This window comes from Candoia aspera, chromosome 8, assembly GCF_035149785.1.
Source record: "Candoia aspera isolate rCanAsp1 chromosome 8, rCanAsp1.hap2, whole genome shotgun sequence".
Classification (NCBI taxonomy): Eukaryota; Metazoa; Chordata; class Lepidosauria; order Squamata; family Boidae; genus Candoia; species Candoia aspera.
The window spans coordinates 36,403,210-36,428,257 of NC_086160.1; the positions used below are offsets into that span (position 1 = coordinate 36,403,210).

Below are 25,048 nucleotides of genomic sequence, written 5' to 3' on the forward strand. Positions count from 1 at the left end.
ACAAATCCAGAGTAAACTTTTAACATTTATAGCTGCTTTGAGATTTTATTCTATTTCAGAATGTGGAAGATACATGTTTAGCTACATTATTCTCTTTCTGTCCATTTGGAACAACTTAGCTTCTAAACAACATCCAAACTCTTAAAACAACAACAACAACAACAAAAAACCATGCTTATTTTCTTTGGACTAATACCAAACTCCCATTAACATCAGTAGAAACAAAACAAAACAAAACAAAACAAAACAAAACAAAACAAAACAAAACAAAACACAAAACAAAACAAAACAAAACAAAACAAAACAAAACAAAACAAAACAAAACAAAACACAAAGCATGTCACTGCCATGGATGATCTATGGGTAATTGAAGGTTTTACATCATTTTGGCCATAATATGGAACTTAGTTCAGCTAGTCCTTAAAGTTGTTCATTGTTTCTGAAGGTATACTTTCAGAAGTTTACCATCTGCTTACCTACATAATAGGTTACTCCAAGAAATCATGTGATATATGCTTAATTCCTACATAGCTATTATGTTTCACATAAACAATAGCATTTCACATTAATCATATGCTTTAATACTTGGAGTTGCCAAGTAATTGGTTTGGCTCATACATTTTATTTCTGTGATATCAGAATTGAAAGCAATTACAAAGTATTATAGTCTTACTGTAGGTGGTTTTACTATATCTCCCCCCCAAAAAACACAGCAATTTCAAGCTACCTTACAAAGATAAAGTCAAAGGAGCAAGGAATGTTTTTAGTAAAACAGATTCAATTAAAGTACCTCTGTTCTTTGGTATGGAACACTAATCATAAACACAATACAAAATACATGAAAACTTTGTAATGAACGAAGAATCCTGCACTATTATTTGTAATCTACAGCCAGGACCTAAATTGCTTTGAATATAAATCAAAGATTCATGCCTATGTAATACAATTACCTTGTTGTTGTTTATTCGTTTAGTCGCTTCCGACTCTTCGTGACTTCATGGACCAGCCCACGCCAGAGCTTCCTGTCAGTCAACACCCCCAAGCTTCCCAGGGACGAGTCCGTCACCTCTAGAATACCATCCATCCACCTTGCCCTTGGTCGGCCCCTCTTCCTTTTGCCCTCCACTCTCCCTAGCATCAGCATCTTCTCCAGGGTGTCCTGTCTTCTCATTATGTGGCCAAAGTATTTCAGTTTTGCCTTTAATATCATTCCCTCAAGTGAGCAGTCTGGCTTTATTTCCTGGAGGATGGACTGGTTTGATCTTCTTGCAGTCCAAGGCACTCCAGAATTTTCCTCCAACACCACAGTTCCAAAGCATCGATCTTCCTTCGCTCAGCCTTCCTTATGGTCCAGCTCTCGCAGCCATATGTTACTACGGGGAACACCATTGCTTTAACTATGCGGACCTTTGTTGTCAGTGTGATGTCTCTGCTCTTAACTATTTTTTCGAGATTTGTCATTGCTCTTCTTCCAAGGATTAAGCGTCTTCTGATTTCCTGACTGCAGTCAGCATCTGCAGTAATCTTCGCACCTAGAAATACAAAGTCTTTCTGTCATGAGTGAGGATGGTGAGCAGGGGGCTCCCATCCAGGCTGTGAAGCGCATGCCTAGTACTGAGGAATTAGGTGGCCATTCAAAGAGACACAGATCGGGCCCACCTTAGTCTTTGGGGTTTATATGTCTGGGTTTTCCCATGCTTCTTCAGTTTGTTAGGATTCTCTGTTATGTAGCAGTAAATAAACACTAGAGACCTATTCCTTGTCTCAGCGTGGTTCCTGGCTGATAGGACACCTTCACTGCTTCTACATTTTCTCCCTCTATTTGCCAGTTATCAATCAAGCTGGTTGCCATAATCTTGGTTTTTTTGAGGTTTAGCTGCAAGCCAGCTTTTGCACTTTCTTCTTTCACCTTCATCATAAGGCTCCTCAGTTCCTCTTCACTTTCAGCCATCAAAGGGGTATCATCTGCATATCTGAGATTGTAAATGTTTCTTCCAGAGATTTTAACTCCAGCCTTGGATTCCTCAAGCCCAGCATGTCGCATGATGTATTCTGCGTACAAGTTGAATAGGTAGGGTGAGAGGATACAGCCCTGCTGTACTCCTTTCCCAATCTTAAACCAGTCCGTTGTTCCATGGTCTGTTCTTACTGTTGCTACTTGGTCGTTATACAGATTCTTCAGGAGGCAGACAAGATGACTTGGTATATCCATATCACTAAGAACTTGCCACAATTTGTTATGGTCCACACAGTCAAAGGCTTTAGAATAGTCAATAAAACAGAAATAGATGTGTTTCTGAAACTCCCTGGCTTTTTCCATTATCCATTGGATATTGGCAATTTGGTCCCTAGTTCCTCTGCCTTTTCTAAATCCAGCTTGTACATCTGGCAATTCTCGCTCCGTGAATGGCTGAAGTCTACCTTGCAGGATCTTGAGCATTGCCTTACTGGCATGTGAAATGAGTACCACTGTTCGATAGTTTGAACACTCTTTAGTGTTTCCCTTTTTTGCTATGGGGATATAAGTTGATTTTTTCCGATCTGATGGCCATTCTTGTGTTTTCCAAATTTGCTGGCATATGGCATGCATTACCCTGACAGCATCATCTTGCAAGATTTTGAACAGTTCAGCTGGAATGCCGTCGTCTCCTGCTGCCTTGTTATTAGCAATGCTTCTTAAGGCCCATTCAACATCACTCTTCAGGATGCTGGCTCTAGTTCACTGACCACACCGTTAAAGCTATCCCTGATATTGTTATCCTCCCTATACAGGTCTTCCTTATATTCTTGCCACCTTGTCTTGATCTCTTCTTCTTCTGTTAGGTCCTTGCCATCTTTGTTTTTGATTATACCCATTTTGGCCTGGAATTTACCTCTGATGTTTCTAATTTTCTGGAATAGGTCTCTTGTCCTTCCTATTCTATTGTCTTCTTCCACTTCCGCGCATTGCTTGTTTAAAAATAATTCCTTGTCTCTTCTGGCTAACCTCTGGAATTTTGCATTTAATTGGGCATATCTCCCCGTATCACTGTTGCCTTTTGCTTTCCTTCTTTCTTGGGCTACTTCTAGTGTCTCAGCAGACAGCCACTTTGCCTGCTTGGTTTTCTCTTTCTTTGGGATGTATTTTAATACAATTACCTACATTTGACATATCATAATATTATTCAAATGCAACAAGGCATAGAGCATGTGGGATGACTTGAGAACCTATCTCAAAATGTTTCCTTGGCAATTCAGGGCAATCAAGCTCTTACAAATCTGACCAGTTTTTCAGGAATTTAAAAATTGCATTAATTGGTACAACTGAGTCTAGATGAAGATATGAAAGTAGCACAGAATTTCATAAAAGCAATATAGCCTCCTTAGAACTAGCTTGACTCCTTATGGCTACTTAGAAATGTCCAGGTAATTGTCCTGATGAAAATACAGAAATGGTTTGCCTTCTTCCAGGATATTGATCCTTGTAACAATTAATTATGAGGATGTATTTATGTTAGGCCATTTTGTTGTGCAGCTCTTTAGGTCACAATGGTAAGTTTTTTAAAAGTGAGATCACAGTATTTATTTTCTATATATAAGCAAATGTTTCTAACAAAATTAAAAGTAGCCTTATAAACCATCCTGACTCTAGATTTTTAAGACATATAGCTACTACAGTGAAGTTACAAGATTCAAGAGTTTGTTTTAAAAAGAGAGAGAATTAAAATCAAAGGCCTTAACCACCTTTGCATGATCTATTTTATTGTGTGGGTCTGATCTACTCTGACTTTGATATAGTCACAAAGTTTCCTTAGCTAAAGCGTGTGGTTGACCAGAATACCTTTAACAGAATCAGGAAGCTTGCACCAGAAAAGTGATGGAATTCAGTGCATTGATGGAAATGTTTAAGTTTGCCTTATACTTGGACAATAAGTGAGGTGAGGTTTGCTTCTTTTATTATAGTTACTAGAACCACAGAAAGAGCACAAGACACCTTGTTCCTTAGGGTTAATGAAAATAAAAGCATTTAATCGCTAGTCACAAGAAACAGATTTTAAATGCAAACTCCAATGAAGTAAATGGAAAAGACTGCAACGCTATTTTTGTTTATTTTAGGCAAGACCCTAGATGGACACTACTTCTAGGTATATACGTATTGGGCTTATTCTGTTAGTATGAATATGTACTACTAATAAAATACACTCTGGGGAACAGCAACCACCTTTACTTCAAGAGAGAACCCAGCAACAAAAACATGGACAAGAATTAAATCAGGAATGATTTAAGGTATATTTGATAAACATTTTACTTTAAGACTGAAACAAAACCATTTAAAGATGCAACTGAATCTGTTTCTACATATAATACATAATTATACAATTCATTTAAGCTGAGATAAGTTACTTTAAGTACTTCATTTATATAAACAGAAAAAGCAGTAGAAAGTGTGCAAACAGTGATGCTCTAAATTGATTTTGAACTGCTATGATAAGGTAACTAACTTACACTTTTAACAGCTACTGATTAAAAAACAGATTCTGTCATAGTCAAGTGACATGGTCTGCGAGTCAAACAGAAGCACACAACCTAGACTGGCCTTAGTCTCTTTACGAAGTCATAAATCCAGAAAGGGTTTTGTAAAGGTATTATACTTTATGTAGAAGAGTAGAAACAGTGTTTCAAAAGGCACTTTTGAATTTAAGACAAGTAAAGGTATGATTTCATAGGAAGTTAAACATAGTAGTACAACTAAGACTCTTTCCTTAAGGTGGTTCCTTTATAATGATAAAAATGTATTTGGGTCAAAATGGAAATTCCACATCTAGTGTTTTTTAAGCATACAATGGAAAGATCCAAGTGTAAAAAAATGATAATTTGTTGCAATTCCACATTACCAGCGAGTCACTGATTTTGTGGATGAAACTGTTTGAAGGCCTTAATTTTAAAAAAAAATACTTTTTGAACACAGTTACATGAAAAAGAATCTGTAGAGGTTTAATACATTTATATAAAATATCAGATATTGATACAAATCATGAGCATCTCCTTTGGAAAATTTCTCACCTACTTGCCACAGTTACCAAAGATCACAAATATTTTTGTCAGTGCAAATCTCTATTTCCCTACTACAGAAAACCATCCACCCTTAAATACAAAACATTTTGATTCTGAAATGATAAATTAATTTGGTTACATCCATCTGCCCTGCCAAATTACTATAGTATTCATTATTGGTGGGTGGGTGAGGAATTAAAGCTGCTTGTGCAAGTATCACTACAAACAGTTCTTATAGAAAAGCTTCTTGATTTTCCCTAGATATAGATGATCCTGGGCTGAACAATGGATCCCTGTTCTTGGTTCGATTACTGATCTTCAAGCCAGGAAGGAGCATCCACTCCAGGTGTTTTCAATTTGATATGGAATAGTTTTAGGGTCTGTTCAAGCTGTTTTTGATTCCCTGCAAAATAGGCTGCAACGGCATTGTGGAACAGAACAAGCTGATTGTGCAGTACTTTCACCTGTGGAGAAAGATCAAGTTGAAGATGAAAATACATGTAACAGAATACTGCAAGTTGACACCCAAGGGGTAATGTATAGTTTTTGACAAACATTCTCTAAAGTGAAAAGATTAGATTTAAAACAAAAATCAGTTTCACCAACAGAAGCAAACGTCAACTACCATTAATACCATCAACCAAATTACATGAAGAGGTTCTGTATGATAAATAGAGCCCTACCTGCATTGCTGCACCTGACTGTACTCACATGACCTGCTAAGCATAATTTGGCTGAGTGACAGATGAGCAGAACCCTGCCCACAGGCTCTTCCTGTGAGTGGGTGCACCCAATCAACTACGGATGACAAAGATCATAGCTTTATTTGGAGGGCCATGTGAAACAAGAATTCTGGCTTGTTCCGAGAGGAATAGGACAGAGAAGCCCTAAAGCAACCAGCATTTCCTTCTACAAAACTCAAGACGGTAGCTGTGATTGCACAATTAAAGCCTGACCCCTTTTTATGTGCATCACAACTCACATAAAAAAGGGGCAGGGCTTGGACTGCATTGCTGTCATCAAGACTTTTTTGGCATTTCCCTCCTCAAAGGAGGAGACCTTTATGTGGTACTTTAAACCAGTGTTTGTCAACCTTGTCAACTTTAAGATGTGTGGACAACTCTCAGAATCCCCCCCCCCCCATGCTGGCTGGGGAATTCTGGGAGTTGAAGTCCACACATCTTAAAGTTGACAAGGTTGACAAACACTGTTCTAAATAAGTATCATACAGGGCTGTTCAGTTAGGAATACTGGCTTGCAGAAGAAACTATAGGTGCAATCTTGCTCATTTATTTATCCATGTTACATCTTACCACTGTACACAAATACGCCCGTTGTTTTGTTTGCTCTTTGCTCCAAGAGTTAGGGTTGCTCATCAACATGTCAAAAAGACTGTTTAGGGAGGTGGTTATTTTATGTAACAGATACACTGATCAGGTGTCTGTTTTCACCAGTTGCAACTGTTTCTCTATTTTGTTTTCTGATAAGGATATTATTGTATTTAATTGTATTTAATTGTTAGCAACCATCAATCAAAGAAAATATTGGCTTAAGCTTATCAGCTGGATAGAGATATGTAAGGATAATTTGTAAATAATGAACTTGTACCAATTACTTGAACATTGGTTGCTATTACATTCTGAACAAGTTTCAATTCAGCCAACAGAAAATAAAGAGAAAAATAAACATTTTGTGGAGTCCTAGGTGTTCTCTGAGTTGGTTGTTTGCTTGCACACATTTTGTTGCCTTGATCCTCTTGCTAATTCCCTTTTGAGGCAATAGGGAAGTGTCTATCTGTTTTTTGTGATGTAGGAGAAATCTACTCAACTTTTAATATTTTGCAGATAAGTACAAAACTTTAAATGTTTTCTAAACCACAATCCTCTTTCCCCAGCTCTGAAAAGTCCATTACAAGATCATCAATGGGCATTGCAACGTTACCATCAAAACTCTTTCTCCCTTAAAATACAGGCCTAGTTGACTCCTTCAAGCAGGAGATGGGAATCCAGGAGGACTCCCAGATTACGCACTGTGTCTGTCTGAGGCAGTGCCAGCCAATGGAAGGTTCCTGGCACCAGAAGGTCCAAACACCCAAAGCCATTCAGTGTTGTTTGGGTTGAGCCAAAGCCTGTTGTACCCAATACAGACCCCCACAGCCTCCAGACACTGGGGTAGGACATCCACGGTATCACTCAGGTGACCAGGGGTAGATATAAAGCTGGGTATCATTCGCATATTGGTGATACCTCACCCCAAACTGTCAGATGACCTTACCCAGCAGCCTCATGTAGATGTTAAACAGGAGGAGAGAAAGGACCAAGCCCTGCAGCACCCCACAAAGTAGGGGCCATGGACTGGAACTCTGCCCCCCATCAACACCAACTGGAACCGACCCTGGAGGAAGGAGGAGAACCAGCACAATACTGTGCCGCCCACTTCCAACTCCTGAAGCCAGTCCAGAAGGATACCATGATTGATGGTATCGAAGGCTGCTGAGAGGTCAAGAAGAGCAAGAATGGTCATACTGCCCCCATCCTGCTCCTGCCAGAAGTCATCTAAGAGTGTGATCAATGCTGTTTCAGTCCCAGCATTGAACCCTGACTGAAAAAGGTCCAGATAATCTGCTTCATCCAGGGTCCTGTGCAGCTGCCATGAGACCACTGTCTCCACAACCTTCCTAGTAAGGGGAGGTTGGAGACTGGATGAAAACTATCCAGGCTGGTTGGGTCGAGCAATGGCCCACTTGAGGAGATAACACCCCACCGCCTCCTTAAAAGCCGACAGCACCACCCCCTCTCTTAAGGAATTACTACCTACCACCCAGACCCAATCAAGTGCCTCCTCATGGGCAGCCTTGACCAACCAGGAGGGGTACGGATCTAATACAGAGGTGGCTGAACTAGCAGCTGCAAGGGCCCTGTCCACTTCCTCAGGTGCAACCAGATCGAACACCCCCCAGATAACCATGCCAGACTTAGCCCCCATAGTCTCCATTGGCACTGCCTTAAAGCTGCAGTCCAACATAGAGCGAATGCAAGTGACTTTATCCGCCAGATGCGCAGAATATTCCTCACAGCAAACCTGCAGGTGAAACCTGGTATTACTCCCTCCAAGGGACTGGGTCACCTGAAATAGCCAGGCAGCAATCTGCAGATGCAATAAGAGTGGAGAAAGAACGTTTCACCACCCTTACTGCCACAAGGCAGGCTCTAATAGCAGGCTCTAGCTCATGCTTGATCATCTTCGCTCCCCATCTTCTGCCAGCTGCGTTCCAGGCGACTCTTGGCCCTCTTAAGCTTCCTCAGGTCCTCAGTAAACCACTGGGAGCCTCAGGAACCATGGGCATGGAGAGGCCGCTCAGGCGCGATCTGATCCAAGGCCATGGCTGCTCCCACATTCCATGCGGCCACCAAGGCCTCAGTCGGACCGTGCAGCAGACTTCCCAAAACAACTCTGAGGTCCTTCTGAAACCCTACTGGGTCAATCAGTTGCTTGGGGTGGGCCTATCTAACAGGCCCTGCTTCCCTGAAAAGGGGGTGGTGCCAGACAACTGGAGGCTCACCAGGAAGTGGGATGACCATGACAGGGGAGAAACCAAAACCTCCCCCAATTTCAGAACACTCTGCCACTGCTCTGACAGAAAAATGAAGTCAGGCGAATGACCACCATTATGTGTTGGGCCCTGGATTACTTGGGACAGGCCCATGGCTGTCATGGTAACCGTGAACTCCTGAGCTACCTCTGCCCCCACCCCCAAGGAAGGTAGGTTGAAATCCTCCAAGACCATAAGCCTGGGGAACTCCACCACCAACCCAGCAACAGAGTCAAGGAGCTCAGGAAGGGAGGTTGCTACACAACCTCTGGCTCTAATAGCGGCTCACGTTGGATCAGGTTTGCTCATTGTCTGCCAGTGCCACTCTAGGCATTTCGTCACCTGCTTCATCTCCCTCAGCTCTTCCTTGGGAGAGTTCTGGGATCTATGGGTACGGAGAGGCTGCTCAGGCATGATCCAATCCAAAGCCTCAGCTGCCTTCCCATTCCAGACAGCCACCAAGGCTTCATTCAGATCGTGCAGCAGATCTTCTGGAACAACCCCACGCACCATCTGGAACCCAGCTGGGTCCATTAGTCACCTGGGGTGGACTGATTGAATAGGTCCAGCCTCCCTATAGTGGAGAACTGGAGGCTCACCAGGGAGTGATCTGACCATGACAGGGAAGAAACCAAAATCTCCCCCAAATGCAGAACACCTTGCCACTGCTCTGACAGAAAAACTAGGTCAGGTGTATGACCACTATTATACATCAGACCCTGGATGTCCTGGGACAGGCCCATGGCTTTCACAGTGGCCATGAACTCCTTAGCTACCTCAGACCCTGCCTCAGAGAAGTTGAAGTACCCCAAGACTATAAGCCTGGGGAACTCCACCGCCAACCCAGCCACGGAGTCAAGCAGATCAGGCAGGGATCAGCAAGGGGGCTGGTACAATAGCAACAGTGCCTACTGATCCCTAGAGCCCAACTTAACAAATTGGGTCTCATACCCAGCAATCTGTATCTGTCGGGCAGTGCCCCTGGATGCCTTCCAAGTATCTTGGACGACTACTGCCACTCCACCACCCTTACCCTGGGATCTTGGCTGATGCCACACCTGAAAGCCATCTGGGCACATCGCAGAAAGGGGACCTGCCCTGCTCACCCCAGCCAGGTTTCAATAATACATGCCAGGTCAGCATGTACTGTATTAACTACACTTACTACGCTAACTACAGTTTAATCTTATGCCATACTATTTGAAGATCTCATTTTGTAACTGTCTTTTAGAGGAAAATAAAATGATGAAGAATAAATGATACTGTGCTCTTACATGTGTGGTATTAGATCTGTCCTCTTTAGAGACAGACCCTGTGTCATGCACTGCCTACTACTGAGTAAAACACAGACACTAATTCAGGGAAGATCAGGTTCTGGTTTATTTCAGCATAGTGCATAGCTAGAAAAAGCTGAGAGTGAAGGGAGTGCGCCGGTACGGGGTTTAAATAGCCCGTGCCGGTCAGCGCCCCCCCACCTTGGGTTGTGTCATCCCCCCAAGTCCTGTATGCTTCGTTGCTGGTAGGTGAGGGGTCGCGGGGCCCCTGCTGGTGCCCCGGGCTTCTCTCATAATCGTTTTCTTCCTCCGGCCGGTGATTGCTTTCAGCTGGGCGATATCCTTTGCGTTCCTGCTGACAGCTTCAGGCGTGCCTCGTGATCCGCCCTGTCTTTGTCGCTCTTTCTTCCCCCTTTGTGTTCTCTTGACTGGTTTTTCCAGCCGGGGTCGTTCCCTTCTCCTCGGGGTCTGTGTCTGTTGTTGTGCGTCGCTTTGCTTATCTTTTAGTCCCTTGCTCTTGTTTCTGTGGTATTGTTATGTGTGCCGTTGTGCTGATGCATTCAGCTCAACGGTGCTCATGACATACTGCCCCCCTTTCGAATTGTAGCCCCCCCCCGGCATTCCGGTTTTTCCGGGACAGCTGTCAATTTTTTTTATTTTTTTTTGTATTTCCCGCTGGAGTGCTTTCACCCCTCCCCTTGCTCCGCCCTCTACCTCGTTTCCATCTTTTGGGTGTGTTCCGAGTGCGCATGCCTCGACCACACCCTGAGTGCGCATGCCTCGACCACACCCTGCTCGTTCTTGCTCAGTTCGTCGTGAGAGGAGGCGTGGCTGGTCGGGTGCTGTTTCAACTCCAGGTAGGATCCTTATCTTTTTGTTTTGTTTTGATGTTCGTCGTGTTGTCATGTGTGCATCCTGGCCATTTGCCCTCTGGCGATGCACCTATGACCAATCTTCCCTCCCCAATGGGCCCGGAGAGGGTGGGGGGAGGGTGAGTCTCAGGGGGGAGGAGGTCTACTCAAGTCGCAGGCTTGGGGGGGTCCCTTCCCCTGGGGGCGACGCGGGTGGGGGGGGAGGCCCGAGGGGGAAAGTGTGTCCTAGGGGCCGGTTCGGCTGGGCGCCCCTTTGGTTTGTCGGGGTACGTCGTGTGGAATGCTCGGGTCAGGTCCGGTGCCTTAACGTGTTGAGTCGCCACCCATTCTGGGTGGGGCAAGGGTTTCCATTTTACTAAATAGTATAGTGCGCCCCGTTGACGGCGGGAATCAAGTATTTCTTTTACCTCGAAATGTTGTTGGCCGTCGATCATCACTGGGGAGGGCAGAGGCGTGCTTGGGTGCCATCGGGAGGTGGTTGCTGGTTTCAGGAGGCTGGTGTGGAATACCGGGTGGAGTCTCCTTAGATTGTGCGGCAGGTCCAGGCGTACTGCCACCGGGTTCACTATCTGTGTTACTCGAAGTGGCCCGATATACTTAGGCCCCAGTTTCTTCGAGGGTTGAGGTGATTTCATGAATTTGGTGGATAGGTAGACCATATCCCCTACCTGGAATGTCGGTTGCTGGCGCCGGTGCTTGTCGGCCTGTTCTTTGTAGGCGGACTGTGCTTCCTTTAGCGCTGCCGTGATTATTGGCCATGATTCCGCTATCTTCCGTCCCCAGTCACTAGCACCCACTTGGGGTCCCGGGGGTTGCAGTAGCTCCGATATGGGTACGAACTCGCACCCGGAGACTACTTCGAACGGGGTTTTCCCTGTACTCGTGTGAATGGTGTTATTGTAGGCGACTTCTGCAAACGGAAGCAGGTCGACCCAGTCGTCTTGGTGGTAATTGGTATATGAGCGTAGGAATTGTTCTAGTGTGGCATTGAGGATCTCTGTGGCTCCGTCCGTCTGGGGATGCCAGGCTGTGGATAGGGCTTGTTGGGTCCCAATCAGTTTTAGAAAAGCCCGCCAGAATTTCGAGGTGAATTGTGTGCCCGTCGGTCACCACGCGTACGGGACATCCGTGTAACCTGTACACGTGTACGAGGAAAAGTTTAGCCAGCTGCTGGGCGGACGGGACTGATGAGCAGGGGATGAAGTGTGCCTGTTTAGAAAAGTAGTCTTTCACCACCCAAATGGTTGTTTTCTTCTGGCTGGGTGGTAGATCTACTATAAAATCCATGGAGATTTCCTCCCATGGTCGGGAGGGCTCCGCCACCATTTGTAGTAGTCCCGGGGGCTTACCCGGTGCCCGCTTGGCCATAGCGCATATCGGGCAGGATGCTACGTAGGCCTTAACGTCCCGTCTCAATGCGGGCCACCAGAATTGTCGCCGTGTTAGGTGTAGGGTCTTTAGAAACCCGAAGTGTCCCACTTGTTTGCTGTCGTGTGATCTGCGCAGGATTGCCTGGCGCTGCGAGTCCGGGACATATATTCTGCCTTCCCCCCATGCTAAGTCCTGTTCCATTGTCACCTTGTCGGGGTTTGCTAGTAGCCAGGGGTCGGTTTTGAGGGCGGCGGTGAGGTCCGCGCGTATCCCTCCTGGCAGTCGCGGGTGGCGCCGTCTGGTCGCTGGTTGGCTTGCCATCGGTTGAGACGTGGGGTTGAGCTGTTTCTGAGCGCTGCTTCAGGTGGTCACTGCCATTCCCAGCTGGGAGGTGGATAGGACTGTCCCAATCATATCTGGGACGGGCTCTTCGTCTTGGGGCAGTCGGGAGAGGGCGTCAGCCAGGAAGTTCTTTTTGCCCGGTATGAACTTCAGTTGAAAGTTAAAGTGGCTGAAGAATTGGGCCCATCTGACCTGTTTCGGGCTGAGGCGTCTGGGTGTCCGGAGGGCCTCGAGGTTCCGGTGGTCTGTCCAGACCTCGAATGGTTGGGTGGCTCCTTCCAGTAGATGCCTCCATGTTTCTAGCGCCGATTTTACCGCGAACGCCTCCTTCTCCCATACGTGCCAGCGCCTTTCCGTCTCCGAGAATTTCCTTGACAGGTAGGCACATGGTTTCAGGATTCCTGCAGGGTCCTTTTGGAGCAGTATGGCCCCCAGGGAGAAGTCTGAGGCGTCGGCTTGGACCATGAACGGCTGTTCTGGGTCCGGATGTGTGAGGATTGGCTCCGTTGTGAACAGCGCTTTCAGTCTGTTGAACGCTGTCTGACACGCGGGAGTCCAATTTAGTACTGTCCCTGGGTTCTTGGCTTGCCGTGTGTCCCCAACTCCTTTAGTTTTGAGGAGGTCTGTTAGGGGGAGGGCTATCTCCGCGAACCCCCACGCGAATGACCTGTAGAAGTTCGCGAAGCCGAGGAAGCTTTGAAGTTGGCGCCTGTTATGTGGGCATTCCCAATTCACCACCGCCTCGACTTTTGCGGGGTCCATTTCTATGCCTTCGCCGGAGATTCGGTACCCCAGGTAGTCTAGGCGTGCTTTATGGAATTCGCACTTAGATGGTTTGGCATAGAGCTTCGCCCTTCTTAGCTTTTCGAGGACTTGCCTGACTAGGGTTACGTGTTCTTCGTGCGTCTGGGTGTAGATGAGGACGTCATCTATGTAAACTAGTACCCCTTTGAACAGGTGTTCATGCAGTACCTCATTGATGAGCTGCATGAACACTCCCGGGGCCCCCGCTAGTCCGAATGGCAGTACCTTGTACTGAAAGGCGCCTAGGGGGCAGTTGAACGCTGTTTTCCATTCATCCCCCTCCCTGATTCGGATCCTGTAATAAGCCTCGCGGAGGTCCAGTTTGGAGAATACTCTTCCCGTGGACAGGTGGGAGAGCATGTCTTTCACGAGGGGTAGGGGGTATTTATTGGATTGGGACGCTGCATTGAGGCCCCAGTAGTCGGTGCAGAGCCGTAAGGTGCTGTCTTTTTTCTCTCAGAATAGGACGGGCGCTCCGACCGGTGAGCATGCTGGCTCTATGAAACCCCTAGCCAGGTTTTTATCGATGAACTCCCGGAGGGTTGTCATCTCCTTCGGGGTCATCGAGTAAATCTTCGGCCTGGGTAAGGGGACATCGGGAAGCAGCTCAATTCTACAGTCCGTCTTGCGGTGGGGGGGTAGTTGGTCTGCCTCCTCTTCCCCGAAGACCTCTGAGAAATCAGCATATTGTTCAGGTAGGTCTTCTGGGGTTGCTGTGTTGTCCTGGGCTGCTGCCTCTGCCCGTCCCACTGTGGGGTTGATCCTGCCCGCCAGAACTGGCGCCCGGTACGCGCCGTCGTCGAATTGGAAGGTGCGGGTCTTCCAGTTAATGCGCGGGTTGTTGGTCGCGAGCCATGGTATTCCTAGTACTATGATGGGTCGCCCTATGTGGGTTACCACAAAAGATGTTCGCTTGGTGTGGGTGCCCATTTGCAGAGTGACAGGCTCGGTCTGCGTCGTGGCTGGTTTCCCTCCCGCTGTTGAGCCGTCCAGTTGGTGGAAAGCCAGCGGTGTGGGGAGGGGGAGGCAAGGCAGGTCGAGCTTGGCGACCATGTCGGGGTGGATCAGGTTCTTGGAGCACCCCGAGTCCACTAGCGCCGCAGCTGTGGTGGCTCTGTTGCCGAAGGAAAGCCCGATTGACCCCATTATCACGGAGCTTTCGTCGCTCTGTCTATGTGTTTCGCGCCCCTGTCCCACCGCCTGCCTCGCGGCGCGTTTTAAGGCAGGTGGGGAGCGTTTCCCGCCAGCCGGTCTGGGACTTCGGCATCCTCCCCCGTCAAGTAAGTGTCCAAGTCTTCGTCCGGTGTCGCTGTGGCTCCGGTCATCCGGCGGTGGGGGGGCGGCGGTGGGTTAGTTGGTTTGAACGTCGTTTTCGGTGCGGGTTTGGGAGCGCTAGTTAGTGTTCTGTTGGAGAAGCAGTCTGCCGCTTTGTGCCCCATTTTCCCGCACTTCGCGCAGGGTCCGCGAGCAAACTTCTTCTTTTGGTACGTGGGACCGGCCGGCCCCAAGTGTGGCGCGGGTACCTTTGGGCTGGTGCTTGTTTTGTCCTCTGCCGTCGTCATTAAGAAAGTGCGATGAGCGTGTTCCGCTCTCCCCGCTAGGTAGATCCAGCCTTGCAGTGTCTCTGGGTCATCCCGGTAGAGTGCCCATTGGAGTATCTCGCGGCTGAGGCCCCTTTTGAACATCTCTATCAGGGTAGTCTCGGACCAGTCGTTAATCTTCCCTGCAAGGGCTTTAAATTCGAGGGCGTAGTCCGCGACAGTTTGTGCGCCCTGTTTGAGGGCTTGAAGCGCACTTTTAACCCTATCCTTGGCTAGCGGGTTCTCACAATAGTGCTTCATCTCAGTGATGAAGGCGTGGAAGTCAGAGAGGGCTGGGGAATTGGACTCGTACATTTGGACATACCAGTCCGCCGCCCTGTCTTGCAACTTGATCGCCACGGCTGCGATTTTGTCCGCTTCGGAGTCAAAGGAGTGTCCGTGCCGCCCCATGAACTCCCTGGCGTTCGTGACGAAAAACGACAGCTTCGCGGGGTTCCTGTCGAAGAAAATGGGGAAGTCCTTTGGGGCCCTGGTGTTCGGTGGATCCCCTCTCCTCGCGTCCCGTCCCATGGCTTCTTCTGCCGGGGAAGCTTGCCTGTTAGCATTTGGCCTATTGGGGTGCCAAGACCCGCTCGGGGTTTGAATAGGGGTGTGTACCTGCATGGGTATGTTCATGTGAGGCATGGAGGACATCAGCGACTGCAGCATGGTCCCGAGGTCCCTTAGTTGGGCTTCCATGGCCGTGAGTCTGGCTTGCGTTTCTCGGTCCAAGGTCCGCGCCACAGCTGTGATCGGACCGGTCGGTGTCTCTGCGTAGTTGGGCCACCGGTGGGGGTCAGGCGTTTCCGTCCGCTGGTCAGCTCCCTCGACTTGGGAGCGAATCGGCTGGTTCGTCCCTCCGTCCTCCACCACATTTCTTGCGGTTGGGCTGAAGCTCCACGCCTGTGGCTGGGGTGCGATGTGGGGCGGGGAGGTCTCCGCGGGTCTCGGGAGGTATGTTGCTCCCTCCCGTGGTCAGGTCGCCTCCGCCTCCCTCCGGGGGTGGGGCTGAGGCTCGGGATGGGCCGGGAGGGTGTCCGTGGCTCCTGGGGTCCGCGTTGCCTCTGGCCTCTGTCGGTTCTCCTCCGCCTCTCGCTGTGCGGCTCGCCCGTCCTGGCTGCGACGCATCGGCTCCATCGCTCTCCGCTCGTGTTCTTCTCGCCGTCTGTTCCTCCCGCGGCTCGTTGTTGTCCGGTGGGGCTTGGCGAGGCTGAGGTTGTGACTCTCAGCTTTATGTCATGCGCTGCCTACTACTGAGTAAAACACAGACACTAATTCAGGGAAGATCAGGTTCTGGTTTATTTCAGCATAGTGCATAGCTAGAAAAAGCTGAGAGTGAAGGGAGCGCGCTGGTACGGGGTTTAAATAGCCTGCGCCGGTCAGCGCCCCCCCCCCACCTTGGGTTGTGTCATCCCCCCAAGTCCTGTATGCTTCGTTGCTGGTAGGTGAGGGGTCGCGGGGCCCCTGCTGGTGCCCCGGGCTTCTCTCATAATCGTTTTCTTCCTCCGGCCGGTGATTGCTTTCAGCTGGGCGATATCCTTTGCGTTCCTGCTGACAGCTTCAGGCGTGCCTCGTGATCCGCCCTGTCTTTGTCACTCTTTCTTCCCCCTTTGTGTTCTCTTGACTGGTTTTTCCGGCCGGGGTCGTTCCCTTCTCCTCGGGGTCTGTGTCTGTTGTTGTGCGTCGCTTTGCTTATCTTTTAGTCCCTTGCTCTTGTTTCTGTGGTATTGTTATGTGTGCCGTTGTGCTGATGCATTCAGCTCAACGGTGCTCATGACACCCTGATACAGACGTAATTCATGCTAATCCTCCATTCATATGCATTTTGGTATTTTTCACATAATCATTACCTAAGCATCTTGGGTCAAAAAGTTCCATTTCTCTTATTGAAAAAAAGGAAGCTTATGTAACCATGAAATCAAAAGGTGGTAATATTGTTATATTTTTGTAGTTGACTGAGCTAAAGAAGAGTATGTGCATCCTCTAATAAACCAGACTGAAAAGAATTTCCCAGAGAAATGCAAGTACCTGAAAATGCCTGTGTAAGCCTCCACCCTGCTAGCATAACATAAGAGAAACCTTCATGTCAGCCAATCTAGCTTAATCCAGACACATTGCCAACTTCCTCACAGATCAAAAAACAATGATTAACATTTTTATTGTGTCAAATCTGTTTTCAAAACTAAGATCAAACCTCTTAGAAAATCCTCTTTCAACTGTTTAGCTGAACCTTTTTTAAACCCACTCTCAACACATCCCTGGACTTTTGAGTACTTTGCAGTCTTTGTTTGAAACCTTAAAAACAGCAATTGCCTTTGAGCTGAGTCTGAAACAAATACGCTTCTTTAGGACATTCCACTGGAATGTTTCAGTGTTCCCTGTTCTGATGGACAAGCTGGAGATTGTTCTATCATCTCTAGCCAACCTCATGATCAAGTTAAAATGTTACAATATGGCTACTCATCCTAAATCTTTGCAATAGCTTAGGTTACAAGATTTTAGTCAGCGTACCTTCAACTGTGTCAGCCAGAGTTATTACAGAAATGTTGCAACACATCACAGTAAGACTAAATGTGGAAAAGAGCTTCTGGAGTGAGGTGGTCATGAATCAAATACATTAAAAAATGCTTATAACCCATAACTACTTCTTCCACAATTTTTGCTATTCCTTGTCTGTTAGATGCTTATAACTACATACTGAGAAAGCAGATTTGTGTGTGAAATACGTGGGATGGCCATACTTAAAGTAATTTGCAATTACAATAATCAGACAGCAAACCTAGACACCACTACGTTTTACTGACTGAACAGGATTTTAAAATCCAGTTTTAGACATATGCATGCAGTTATAATGCATTATGCAATTAAGACACATCCCATAATAGTGCTGGCAATAATTCTACATACCTGCAAAACATCATGGATAAAAAAGCACATGCAAAAAGCTCACAGGAACTTGATAAAGTTACATTCCAGGCAGTTAAACAACTGGTGCTTCCACAATATTGGCTAATTGGTGATGAAAGATGAACTATTAACAATCTAGATAAACAGGACATAAAATAATAGTACAGCACAAAATTGAATCAATTCAACTTGTTCCAACATTTTTTCCTTTTGCTTCAAATTTTAGCTGAAATAATTTTCATGACATCCAATCTGCTGTCAATGAAAGTTTCCTATTCTATTTAACTATTTCAGGTAGTTGATGCATTCATAAGGTCCCTCTTACATTGTCCCTCTTATTACTACTACTAAGTAACTCAAACAAAAGATTGTGTGTATATGTGTGTGCGCATGTGTGCATACCTTTGCGTGAGAAAACCATAAGCTTGAATACTACTACAAAAGAAAATCTTCTCTGGCTATTACATTTAGTGGAAAGATTTTTGCTTAATCTTTTTTTCCCCTATGTTGGTTCTTCTTTTTTATATACAATCCCTTTTCCTCCAAAATTCAAATCTGAATTTTCATAGCATAACTTCATGTTTTATGACCTTGCTTCACAATGGAAAAATGTTTTCTTCCACTCAAGACTTTTATTTTCAACTTGTTCATAGGTAAATTACTGTATTCCTCAACCTTTCTTATTTAATACTACAAGAAATTACATAGTCAAAACTCATTTATTCAACTTGAGAAGTGGATTCTGTTTTCTAATTACCCAGGACAATGCTATATCAAATACATCAACACCCTTCCCCAAATCCTAACCATCTTAGAATGTTAGGTGCTTCCCCAATATATGGTAAAGTATCCTATCCAGCCACTTGAGGTATATGAAAGTTCATGGAATCAGCAGTATGGACAGTGTTATCAGGAGTTACAGCTGAGGCTAATGTGTGACTTAATTTGAAAATCTGCTGGCCTTTTTGAAACACCTTCTGTCCCCTAAAGGCCCAACTTATAGTTGGTTATAGTTCAGAAACTGTTACAGGTAGAATACCGAAGTGAATACTTTGCTTGCAGAAAGTATTAGGTTCCATTCCAAACTAGATGAAGAATTAGAAGTAACTTTTTACTGATTTTTCTCTCACTTTTCAACTGAATCAGGGAGGTCCTATAACATCCGTAGTGTCCTTTTCCAGCAATCATTAAACATAGATTCAACGTATTTTAAAAAGCATTACACTCAATCATTTATATAACAAAACATATTTACATGGCTAGTTTTAGGTTTCTAATTCAATTGCTTGATTAGAAAGGCTTTCAGGGCCCAACTCAGTTTTATCACTGGTTATTCAGCATTCCCTTGAAAGCAGTCATCCAAGTGGCATTTCTGGAACAAACAAGGCACAGGAAACAATATGCTGCAGCTGATAGTGGTATTCCAATCACAGGACTGGCAATGCCTCCTGACTAAGAGAGCTGGTTGAGCACTGCAATTATATAAAAATATGCACCTTGGAACTGGATGTGAGCTAGCAGGTGGAATATTTTAGGGTGAAGCTCATTTTTACACACACTGCATGACAGCACTGTAACATTTTATAGACACTTTCAAAGATAAAGCATCAATATTTGTATTTACTTACTGGATCACATTAACCAACTCTTTCCCTTTAAGAAATGTAACAATCATTGCAGTAGGTGTCCATGATTTACATTTCTGACAGTGAAGAACAGCTTGATAATAAATCTGATAGCTGCAGAAACAGATAGAAACATGCTAACTAGCCCAAAAGAGAGGCCAAGTAGTTTGCTGTATAGGGCAGGAAGGAGAAAAATATGCAAGAAGTTTTGAATAAAGGTCTACAAAGGCCTAAAGGCCTTATTCTTGAAACAGAGTAGGTGCTGGAATTCTTCAGTTATGGCTTACATTATTGCCTAGCTGAATTAGATTTCTTGTGAGCTTGTCTAAGTGGTCCATTCCTGCCTGTGATGCCTGACAACATCTAAAAAGTGGATATTTATATAATTTTTTCCAAAGTGCTCTCAAAAACATGCAAAAGGGATTCAAACCATCAAGGAAACTGAAATTTGGTACATGCATAGCCCAAGATGAATAATCAAGACTTCCAAATTTAGCATTTAATTCATGAGTCAAAATTGTATAATTTTCTAATGCTAATATTCTAAAGAAGTCAATCTAGACATTGAAGAGCATACTAAGCTGTCAGATAGACTATTCTGAAGCATCCTTTATTAATCTATGGTAGTAGTTGCCACCAATTTACCCATAGTATAATTAATGCAAGATAATATAATAATGAAATGAAATGAAGTACAGATCTGGGCAAGGAAATAACCTTTATGATTGTGAGGGAAGAAACTGAGTTCCTTCAGCAGGTGAATCAAAGTTTCCGTATTAGTGTCTTATACACACACAGGCTGCTAATGAGCCCTTATAACAAATCAAAGCAAGACATCTGGGAAAGGTATGAATGTGGATAGACTTCCTTTCCTGCATCACCAAAGCTTAACACACAAATAGCATTTCCTGTAGATTTGCAGCCAAAACAGGACATACTGTACGTGCCTTTTTTGCTTCTTTGAAGGAAGAAAATCTCTTGAGGCAAGCATAAGGTAAGAAAAACAGGCTCTCTTATTTCCACAGACCTTTGACCTCTGCCTCTTTAAAGCAGTTTCTTACCTTATTTTCCTCCAAAAATTTCAATTTAACTGATACATCATTGCGCATTTTGTCATATTTCTCTTTATGTACTTGGAAGAGTTGTTGGGATTGCTCTATCTTTGGCAAAGTATTAGCATCACGAGGGCCAAGATTCAGTTCTTCTAGATCTGTACGGTAAGCATCATATTCAATCCTGAGAATAAAAGAATTAACATGATCTGCACATATATTCACAGAACTGCAACATTTAATTAAAGAGCTAATATGGAATAGTGGTTAAGGCGTTGGGCTAGAAGTGGGGAGACACAATCTAGTCCACCCTCACCCATGGCAGCTTACTGGGTGACTGTGGACCACACATTCTCACTGCCCAGCCTACCCTACAGGGTGGTTGTGAGGAATAATAGGAGGCGGCAGTACTATGTATGTTGCTTTGAACTTTTGTTGAAAAAGGTGGGCCATAAATCTAATAAGCAAACAAACCAAGCTTTATATCATGGGTATAAAAGCTTGTAGTGACCACGGACTACACTGTTGCAAGGCTGTCACTACCTTGTTCAACATTTTATTTTTAGTACTTTTTACTTAATGTTTTGATCCTATTGTGTAAGCTCCCTACAGTCACTTTGTGATTAAAACAGCAAACAAATAAATTGAAAACTTTTGAAATCAGCTCTACCTATATTGTTCATGAGTTACTAAATTTCTAATGATTTTAACAGGACTACTTTAGAGTATGTCTAAGCTCGGATCCAACACTATGTTGCAATAGGAACTAAATTCAATATTCAATTTAAAAAACTGCGTAAACTAAAATAGCTAGTAATATATAAACCATTACCTGGCACTTTCATACTGCTTCACCGTCAGTAAGGTATCCTCAATAGTTTTGTTTACCAAAGTGTTCACACTAGCTATAAAAAAATTAACTGCACCAAGCAGAGTTTCACCATTTTTAGCAAGAAGCTTCTGAGTATCCGCATTATATCCAAATTCCTCCTGTTAATATATAATTTTTGAACACTTAATTCTTCTTCATTAAATTGTTCTGGCATTATAACAGCAATCAAGATATTTTAATCCTCAATCTGAAAACAACCAATCCAGTTGTTTTACTAATCTGCAGTAAGTTTCTCTCATTGCAACTATGTCCTTCATTCTCCCAGTACTTTTGGGACAGCATAGCACATGCTTCTTGATTTAAATACAGCATAAATGGCTTGTTTTTTTCTGGATATAAAATTCATGAAGTAGAGACTACCTTTACAAAATGGTGAAGTCAACTTCTTAAAATAACCATCTTCAACTGTATTATGCAAAAATTGAAATTAGCAGTATTAGGTAGCATTAGTACTCAACATGGAAGGCATGTAGTACTGGATTTATTTCAATTAAGGTATCAGTTATTAGCCAATGGCTTTACAAGTTGGATTTGTAGGCATTTTCAGCAGAGAATGAAGATAGTTATCACAAATGAAATCTTACATGGAGTTCTAATGATTTCAAACTTAAGTCTGCAAAAGCATCTCCGAGCTGTCTTTGAGTGTGCACCATCTGGAAAAGTTGAGTTGACAGAGTTTGTGCCAGTTTCAGAACATTCTCATACTTCTTCTTGTTATCTCTCAATATTTCTATTTGAGCTTCTAATTCAAGGTCTACAGTTCGTGATCCACGGCCCAGCTTTTCTGAGATTATTTGACGAGTACACTGTAAAATTTAAATTTAAAATTCAGAGAAGCTTAAATGAAGTTTTTAATATTCTCATCCATACAGTTTACATGCATCATTTAAACTAACATCATTCATGTCACAGAGTTATTACAAAATTATTCTGAAAATATTACATTTTCTTTTTAAAATTCCCATATACCTTCCTGAATTCTAACTATTCTAAACAGTAAATTAATCTACTATCGGAAAAAAGAGCTGTACTGAAAATCAGCTGAACAGTATATTGATAAAACCTTCAAGTAATGAATAAACACAGATGTATTATGGCTTTTTTAATTCTGTTTAGAGTATTTTAAAGGATTAAGAAGTGTAGAAAAGAGTCCTTCTAAAGTAAAGCCTTTAATTTATTAATGAGATAAGATGAAAAACTAGGCTATCAAACTATACAGTGCAGGGCATATAATCTGAAGCCTCTCCCCTGCCTTTTTAAGTCACAAATTAATGAGGCATCTTTCTGTGCAAGGGAGCCAGGGAAAGAATTAACTTCATTAAAAAGTGCGATCATGCCTGAATTTTATCTTCTTTTAACATTGATGGAGGACCTGTGCTTGCATTTCATTCTTCTGCAACAAGCATTTCAAGGCTTTCGATTGTTGCTCTCATTTTAGTAACTTTCTGCAAAGGGAAGAAGTCTATCACCCTTTTTTATTGGTCCTCCCCTACTAAGGCTGTAGGTATATGGTTCACATAGATTCACTTCCCTAGAAAACTGTTCTCATTTGCCAACTCTAGCTGCAGTAAAAAATAAAGTAAGTAAATAAATCCATGACTGATTTTAAAAATGCAAATAAGTTAGGATTTTAAGTATTCACTAATAAAGTAATTATTTATCTGAGAAAACTTGAGAAAGAAAATAATCTGCATGACAACACTAGAGCAAAGAAACTAGACATCAGATACTATAGAAAGAAGGGGATACTGAATTAATTTTCCAAGATTTTTTTAACATGGTGATTCTACATGCTTTCCCAAAGGCAGAGATAGGCTAAGGGACAGGACATGAAGATAAAGTACACTTTTTTGTGTGATCAAGCTCTTGTATGAAAGGTCTTGAACAAAAAGAAATATAGATAGGATGGATGGACAAACAGACAGGAAGAATCCTGTATGAGGTTTATTTATGGAGGAGATTTTTATGATAGAAAATACTCATTAAAATATTATCTCATCCTTTAAAATGGAACTTAGATGACTTTAGTGTTAAGTTTCTTTTCTGGGTGGATTTAGGTAAAAAAATCTATAACCGAGTTGACTAATTGAACAGTAATCCAAGTTGTGAAGTACAATGAATGTACTGACCATTTGCAATTCGCTTTTTGAAAAGCAGAAATCCTATAATTTTGTGTTTAGTGATTAAAGCATATCTCAAGTAATGGACAGACAGGTTACAAATAAATATTCTCACCTGAGTGACTGACTATGGTTTTTCACCACCCCATTTCTTATTGAAAATGGGCAACAAAATTATACCAATCCTGCACGGATATAAATAAATCATTCAGATCGTCCTCCATAACATGCTAATGTGTAGAGGAAAGGTCCATGTGGATTTTTTAAAAACTGAATTGTACTTCTCTGTTAAAATGTTAATTGTTATATTTTTAAAATCTCTGTTGTTAAATATAAATTTTATTACAAAATAACTACATGAACTCTATTACTATTGAATAAAAGACAACATACTTTTAAAAAGGAACCTAATCTGTTATACATAAAAAACAGCTTTCTGGTGAGAAAAAAAAAAAGGAAAGAAGGAAAGAACTCTAGATTGAACTACTTAGGAAGAGAAAAGAAAAAAGAAAAAAGATACCCCTTCCCAAAAGTAAAACAAGTAAAAAAACTTTTAAGAAAACAAGAAAGGACACACTCACATCATTTATATAAGATACAAACTATCTCAATCTATTTAAACTATGCAACTTCAGTTTTGACATTATGATTTCATTTTTAAACAGTGAATTAAACCTAGAACATATGAATGAGGATAAAGTGAATGGAATCTGCTCAGTAATATGTTCGGTATGCACTCATTCATAAATGATACAAACATATTCCTTAAGTTTTTTTCACATGAGTACATAAACATGGGATGTTGTGACTTTTTGCCAAGAAAAAAATATTAAAGTGAACTAGATATCATAATACCCCTCCAAATACACAGAAACAAAACAAACAAAGCAAAGCAAAACAAAACAAAACACCACTTGTGGCTGCTTATACTACATCTTCCTAAAATGAAAGGTTTAATAATCCCACAGAATATTTCCAGGTGGGGAAGAATATTTCCATAGCATTAAGGATTTAGATGACAATTATGCTAGATAAAAAGACTATAATCTGGAGGAAATAAAATGCTTTTCACCCATTTTGATTGTAGATACAAGTGTACCTTAAGGTTGAGAAGAGTTGTCATAAAGAACTATTTCTTCCAAATCAAAGTAATGGCAACGGACCTCATTGGAAACCTTCTGCATGGTGACATAAGGAATTCTCCACCCTAATTATTAGGCAGCAACATGGAAACACCAATTGCCTTGTCCTTTGTAATTTGGTTTCTACACACTATAATACCAGTTACACAGCAATGAAACTTGCTGTGTTATAGTGAATATGTTAAAGTATGAGCAATAATACAAGTTTCAGCAATTCAGGGACTGTCAGGTGAATATTTTGAATGACTTTGTGTCTTGCTTTAACTCATTTATCTATGGCTGCTCAGTGCAATAGTTTTTTTTAATATCTCAATGTCTCATTTGAATCCAAGGAAATTACACAGGTTTAAAAATAATCTTAGAAAAATAAACTAAAGAAAACAAATTATGTTCCTTATTAAATACCACTGCTCCAAAAATCTCTTCTCAGTAAATACTGAG

At 43.3% G+C, this 25,048-nt stretch overlaps 1 protein-coding gene across 5 annotated transcripts in view; it reads right to left on the reverse strand.

Moving 5' to 3' along the window:
* Window positions 1-3,981: 3,981 nt before the first annotated feature.
* ARFIP1 (ADP ribosylation factor interacting protein 1) overlaps window positions 3,982-25,048 on the reverse strand; it is a 53,285-nt gene continuing 32,218 nt past the window's right edge. For all 5 annotated transcript variants that reach the window (XM_063309822.1, XM_063309823.1, XM_063309824.1 and 2 more), the window contains 4 exons: window positions 21,930-22,151; window positions 21,286-21,443; window positions 20,463-20,637; window positions 3,982-5,498 (listed from right to left, as the gene is read on the reverse strand). In XM_063309822.1, coding sequence (XP_063165892.1) covers window positions 5,343-5,498; window positions 20,463-20,637; window positions 21,286-21,443; window positions 21,930-22,151 — 711 coding nt within the window. In that variant the 3' untranslated portion in view covers window positions 3,982-5,342. The remainder of the gene's footprint in view (window positions 5,499-20,462; window positions 20,638-21,285; window positions 21,444-21,929; window positions 22,152-25,048) is intronic.